This window comes from Erythranthe guttata, chromosome 6 (assembly GCF_056151865.1).
Source record: "Erythranthe guttata isolate IM_541 chromosome 6, IM_541, whole genome shotgun sequence".
Taxonomy (NCBI): Eukaryota; Viridiplantae; Streptophyta; class Magnoliopsida; order Lamiales; family Phrymaceae; genus Erythranthe; species Erythranthe guttata.
This window is the reverse complement of record NC_142538.1, coordinates 5,471,416-5,478,168: the sequence shown is the minus strand read 5'-3', so window position 1 is coordinate 5,478,168 and position 6,753 is coordinate 5,471,416. Positions and strand designations below refer to the sequence as shown.

Here is a 6,753-nt window from a genome sequence, read left to right as displayed (position 1 = left end):
AAAATATAATTTAGGGCCCTTTTTTTTTTTAATATAATAGTAAATATTGTTTGGGTAATACTTTTCTATAAAATTTGAGCTCCATGCGTGTGTGTGTATATATATATAAATAAAAATGTAAAAGAAAAAAAAAGCATATTTGGAGGCCTTAATTGCAATAAATATAGTTTTTGGGGTCCTAACATAATATACAATACTTTGAGCCCTAGAGATAAGTCTAATTATTGTAATGAAAATTACAATAACCTAAATTAAAAAAATATCCAAAAAACCTATCTACATTTGTTATTTACTTTCTTATTCTGCATCGAAAAATATATCTACGAACCGCAGATCCACATAAATAACTATTCACTAATTACTAATACCCAAACAGATATAAGTTTTTAATTACTATTATATATATTTATATAATGATATATAAATTTACACCGTGTATTTCAGTGTAGGTTTTATAAAACCATAGCCCCAATTCTCAAAGAACAGGCATCCCTTATCTCACCGGCTGTATCCGGTCACCTAAATATTGTAACCGGCTATACCCAATCACTCCGCAGTTACTTCCCGCTAGATATATATAAGCACCGATCATCATTCCAGAGCCTTTTCCCCTTTTCTTCTCTGAAAAATCAAAAAAGCTTTCTTCAATCACTCTCTTCGTACATAGGGTTAGCATACTTTGAACCCTTTTTATTCTATTTAATTTAATTCATCACTTGAATTAAGTATTACGGTAGCCAATTGAAGTACGAAACTGTAATTTTTTTTTTTGCCTTGTTCAATGGTGGTAATTGTGAATTTTTCGATCTCCAATTATGATTCATGTGGTCGAAGATGAAGATGTATAGAGTCTTAATCTGGAATTTAAAACTGGTTATTACTCGTAGGAGAAAGAATTGAATTTGGTTTTGATCGCTTTTTTCTTAATTTGTTTCTCATAGGCTGCGGGTTGGGGTTTTTGTTTAGCTGGTTTGATTAATTTTTTCATTAGTTGATTGATTAATTAATCGTTAATTTGGGGTTTTAATTGCTGAAGATATGTTTTTTTTGTTTACTCGATTTCAGTTGAAATCTTACTGGTCGTGAATTAGGGTTTGCTAATAAAGTTGGGAATTTGCTCTGTTAGGAATTATATTTTCTAGCTGGAGAACTGTTTTTAAGTTTCTCTTTTGTTTTGATTTGTTTTCTTGTGTGGTTGATGCCGGATTCTTTTCACACTTTGTTATCTGATCTTTTATTCTGCTTATTATACGTGACAGTTACCGAACAGAACAATGCGCTTCTTGATTTCTTGGTCGTGAGTGGGATAGTTATTTGGATCTCAGGCACCAATTACCGGGGCCTCGATTGGTACCTCAAAAGTGCTTAAGCAATGGCTCATTCACCTTCAACCTCGGGTATAGTTTCTCATGGAGAGGGCCAACCCCTGGTTGCTGGTAATTCCCAATTAAGTTCAAATTTTGGGAACTCATTGAGTTCTCCACCTGGACATGCACGTGGGAGCGCGGTTCCAGTTTCAGGGGGTGTCGGCACCACAGTCTTGACCAGTGTGACGAGCTCAGGACCCAGCGTTGGAGCAAGTTCTTTGGTAACTGATGCCAATTCCGGACTTTCAGGAGGTCCTCATCTTCAGAGAAGTACCAGTATCAATACAGAATCTTACATGCGCTTGCCTGGATCACCATTATCATTCTCGTCTACTAACATTGGCATTTCTGGTAATTCTGCCATGGATAGATCTTCCGTTGTGCAACAGAGTTCCAACCAAGACCCGTGTTCGCAAAATTTCAATCAAAGTCGGCAGCATCCGGCGGCTTCTAGTGCCACATCTTTGCTAAGGATGGGGCAAGTTCAACTCCATGGAGGTTCAAGGATGTCCAATTCTTCCGCACAGGACCCAAGTGCTATGTATCAGCTACATAAGAAACCTCGCTTGGATATGAAGCATGAAGATATTGTGCAACAGCAGGTTTTGCAACAGCAAATACAGAGACATGATCCCATGAACCTGCAGAACTCCAATCCTCAAATGCAAGCTCTGATCCACCAACACAGATTAAGGGAGAAAGAGCAACAGTTTCTGCAAGCTATGCCGCCAAGTCAGCGGGTTCAGTTTTTGCAGCAGCAGCAGCAGCAGCAGCAACAACTTATGTTAAGACAGCAGCTTCAAGCGCAGGGGATGCCACCTTCGTCTGGAGTAAAACGACCTTATGATGATGGTCTTTGCTCACGTCGACTAATGCAGTACTTGTATCACCAGAGACAACGACCTCATGTCAGTAATTTAATTGCATCTGACATTATCTAGTTATTCTCTTTTATGATCTTATGGGTCATATCAGCATTCTTTTTTATTTGTGTTTCCATATCTTCTATCTTATTTTTATAACTTTTTTAAATACCGTGTTGTGAAGTCTCTCGTATTTGATTCATGTTAGGATGATGCTATTTCCTATTGGAGAAAATTTGTGGCCGAGTATTACTGTCCACGTGCTAAGAAGAGGTGGTGTGTATCTATGTACGATAACGTCGGGCATCATTCGCCTGGGGTGTTCCCCCAGGCAGCAATGGTAATTCTTACTATTGTGTACATTTATTATTTGGCTTAACAATATAGCTTATAAAGAACCCCTGTAATAAACCTGTCCGTGAATTCATACATATGGTATTTGGTTGATTCATGCTTGTGGGTTATTCCCTGATTGGCATATTGTAAGACCATGAATTGTAATTGGTTTGTTTTTCGTTTTGCAGAATACATGGCGGTGTGACATTTGTGGTTCAAATTCCGGAAGGGGTTTTGGTGAGTTTTATCTCTAACTCTATATCCCGGCTACTGTTGTATTTCTTTCTAAGTAATCTTCTAATCAAATTTAAGGAGACTTTGAAGTTTGAAAGTAACTATGCTATGTAATTACCTTATTTTTCTGGATTCATACCACTTGGTTGAACCTATAAAGAATGACTTGGCGGAGGGAGATTTAAACCTTTAAAATACATATTATGTGTCTGCCTGTTGCATGGAGCGATTAGTCATTCTTCATTTAAATTTAGCTGAAACAAATCAAGTAGGCGACTTCAAAAAGGCATTTTACGGTAATGATCCATCTTTGTCTGCATGACCAGTTACTTCACTGTAATTGTAAAACAAATCTTAGCAGTTTTGTCCCTTTCTCAATGCTTATGAAATGTGGCTTAAATGCGACCGTCTCTGCATCTATTTTCCTTTTTTTTTGTGACAATCTTTTCTAAGGAGAAGTCAGTTATGTTCATTGTACATGGTTTAGAATATTCCGCGGGACCGTAGTTTCTTCATCCTCTCTGAAGATTATGTATGTATTCTATTCCGCTGGTATTCGGTCTTGGTTTTTTTTCTTTGGTATCATTAACCTAACAAATGTTTTTGTAAAAATCTTGGACTGAATTACTATTGGAGCTTGATTTTCCTTTCATAGCATTAGATTTTCCATGTTATTGCAATTCAAATCTATCAATTTAATGACAGAATTGTTACTGTACCTGTCTTAATATTTATTCTTTTTTTCCTCTGCAAAGAATAAATATAAAAAATGGTTGGACAGAGATTTCAGTTGACAATTGATTGGAAAAAAATGAAAGCATAAAGAGTCTAGAACTTGATTCGTGAACTTCGTTTCAATATATGTGCTCCTTTATTCTTCTGGTTAATTTTTTTCTTATCTACAAGGCGGATTTATTACTATTGTCTGACTAAAAATTTGCGTAGATGCGGTCTTTTTCCTTCACAAATCTCTTCAAGCTTGTGCAAATATAGTCAATCATGATAAAAATCTAGAATTTAAGACTCTGCAAATGAGAGCAACACTGTGAAACAACATGGAAAAATCCCATCGTCACTGTTTCCTTTTTTTTTGCTTTCTTATAATAGCTAGAAGTTCTAAAGTTTTTCTTAGATCAACTCCAGTGGGAGTATCAAATACATAAACTTATTTTTCTCTTTCTGTTTTCGTCCCTCAATATTCGAGTTGCATCTATTGTTGTGCTCTGAATTTTATCTTTTTCTGGTTTTAACAGAGGCAACCTATGAAGTGCTTCCTAGGCTAAGTAAAATTAAATTTAGTTGTGGGGTGCTCGACGAACTACTATATCTGGACTTGCCTCGTGAACGAAGGTTTCCTTCAGGAATGATGATGCTGGAGTATGCAAAGGCAGTTCAGGAAACTGTATATGAGCAACTTCGCGTGGTTCGCGAGGGTCAGCTTCGCATCCTTTTCACTCCGGATTTGAAGGTAAGCTGCAAATAAATAGACAAGAGGTACTATCATCTGATTCTTGTGCTAAGTGATATAGTGCTGCTTTAACACCTCACATCTACTTGACGTCTTCAGATATTGTCTTGGGAATTTTGTGCTCGGCGTCATGAAGAACTTATTCCTCGCAGATCGGTTGCACCACAGGTAAGAGTTTTGCTATACTGAATAACATGTTCTGTGATCCCAAATTGAATTATTGCTGATATAGGAGATCATAGTTCCAATGACGCCATATTTTTCCAATCTGCAGTTAGATTTATTCTCTGATTGCCTGTGATTTTCTAGTTTTCCCTCCTGCAACTTCTTTATCTAATAATAAATGATCTTCCCGATTTCTAACGTATTTTTCTTGTTAAACAATCATAAGCTATTTGACAGTGAAAATTGTGATTTCGAAAAGAAAGGAGATTTTTGTAATCCATTATGCCTAGTGGGGTTATTTGTAATTTACCTATTTAACAATGTTGATGTATCTGCACATTATTTTTCCATCCTACTTGAGCATTTGAGTATCATCATATAGAAATCTCAAAAATTGGATATGGGTTTAGGAAAGGGAGAAAACTATTGCACAAGACTCGTGGAGCATTTTAGTGCATATTTAGATACACTGTTACGTATTGGCCTTGGGATTTATAGAATGGATTTGTACTGCAGGTCAACCAGTTACTGCAGGTTGCCCAGAAGTGCCAAAGCACAATATCTCAAAGTGGAGCTGATGGTGTCTCTCAGTCAGATTTACAGGCAAACAGTGCTATGTGAGTGTAAATTTATCAGCTGTATATTTCGCATCACCGTCTAGCTGAATATTTATAATTTGGGTTCTATTTATGATATTTATTTTTTACTTTGTGAGATATATGTTTGAATAAATTTAACTTACCATTCTATTAATTTTATGTCTATCCCATTGCAGGGTTGTAACAGCAGGGCGCCAGCTTGCTAGAAGTTTGGAGTCACAGTCACTAAACGATCTTGGCTTTCCCAAAAGATATGTTCGCACGCTACAGGCATGTTTTCACTCGTTGCAAACCTTGGATGTTTCTTGTCCTTACAAACTGTCAAAGGTTTTTTTGCATGTTTTCTCATATTTGTCTGCTGTCGACAGATAGCCGATGTTGTTAACAGCATGAAAGACTTGATAGATTTTTGGAGCGAACAGAAAAGTGGCCCCATAGGTACTTAGTTACACCTGCTGTTTATATTAAATCAAATACGAGCTCTAGTAGTGAAGGGCATATGATTCTCTAATTCTTTGATGATTTGCGATGGAATTTTAATTTTAGTCGAAATTCGATTTGCAGGGAGCTTGAATAGCTTCCCTCGACGGTCCGCTTCAATGGATCAATTTGGAAGTTCTCAGGGTATGCGTAGTGATACCAACTCACTCAACAAGCTCGCGACATTTCATCCTGGCCTCAATAGCCAAGTGAACAACAGCCAACACATTGGCGGTCGAGAGGCGGCTGCTCTTGCATACATGAGGCAGAATTCAATGAACTCGACAAAGAACAATAGTCAAGCTTCTAATCAACAGCAATTGCAGCAGCTGCACTCACTGTATGGGAATGCGAGTGGCTCCTCACTGGAGCAAAACAATCAAACGGTGCCTCCGCAAAGAGGAAACCAAGCACTTCAACAGCAAATGATGCAGCAATATCTTCATGATTTGAGCAAGAAGAATAACGGAGGAGCAGTTCCTCAGCAGAACATTCCTTTTCAGAGTACAGGTGGCAATATATCTGGTGGGGCCCATGACCAACCACCGAGCATAGACAATAGTTTTAGAGGTGCTTCTGTGTCAAACAGTGAATCTCCCGCTCATGGCGGTCATAATAATAATAATAATAATAATAATAATAATAATAATAATAATAATAATAATAATAATAATAATAATAATAATAATAATAATAATAATAATAATGTTGGAGTTGGGCAAAAGGCATCGGATTTGCCGCAGAGTTCAAATTACTCGGATCAGATTGCTTCGGATATTTCCCACGAGTTCCTAGAAAACGGCTTCTTTAGTGATGACATCGACTTCAACTGGTAAGGTGTGATGACTAATGTAGTGTGTTCGTTTATGGTATGGTGAGCGAATCGAACTGAGGTTTCGGTGGAGTCTTTTTTTTTTTTTTTTTTTGCTGAAGCGCGAGTTGAAGGATATACGTATGTACAGGCTGCTGTTTCAGTTACTTTATGATTTTTATTTTGCTTCTCTTTTATCTCCCATTATGGAGTCTGAGTTGCAAGTTTTACGGGAGCATTGGTTCATGCTTGTGGGTTTTGTCCACCACCCTATAGCTTCTTGCAAGTGTAACCTACTGACAATAATTCTATATTTGGTATTAGAGTCGTTAATTTGTGATTTCGTATTCTAATTGCGTCAGCCATTTTGGTATTTACTTTTGAGAACGCGCATATAATTCTATTTATATTATTATGCGATGTACTTCAT

At 37.1% G+C, this 6,753-nt stretch overlaps 1 protein-coding gene across 1 annotated transcript; it reads left to right on the top strand.

Moving 5' to 3' along the window:
• The first annotated feature begins 589 nt into the window (after positions 1-589).
• LOC105977292 (putative transcriptional regulator SLK2) lies at positions 590-6,670 on the top strand. The gene is made up of 10 exons (XM_088819644.1): positions 590-668; positions 1,260-2,275; positions 2,439-2,570; positions 2,755-2,803; positions 4,054-4,268; positions 4,368-4,436; positions 4,950-5,050; positions 5,209-5,302; positions 5,401-5,470; positions 5,597-6,670. The coding sequence occupies exons 2-10, from the start codon at positions 1,373-1,375 to the stop codon at positions 6,346-6,348; spliced, it is 2,385 nt and encodes a 794-aa protein (XP_088675770.1). The 5' UTR covers positions 590-668; positions 1,260-1,372; the 3' UTR covers positions 6,349-6,670.
• Positions 6,671-6,753: the final 83 nt, after the last annotated feature.

Coding starts and splice junctions, on each gene's coding strand:
- LOC105977292 (XM_088819644.1), top strand. CDS start 1,373: ATGGCTCATTCACCTTCAACCTCGGGTATAGTTTCTCATGGAGAGGGC. Junction 2,571..2,754: donor TGTTCCCCCAGGCAGCAATG/GTAATTCTTACT, acceptor TTCGTTTTGCAG/AATACATGGCGGTGTGACAT. Junction 4,437..4,949: donor GCAGATCGGTTGCACCACAG/GTAAGAGTTTTG, acceptor TTTGTACTGCAG/GTCAACCAGTTACTGCAGGT.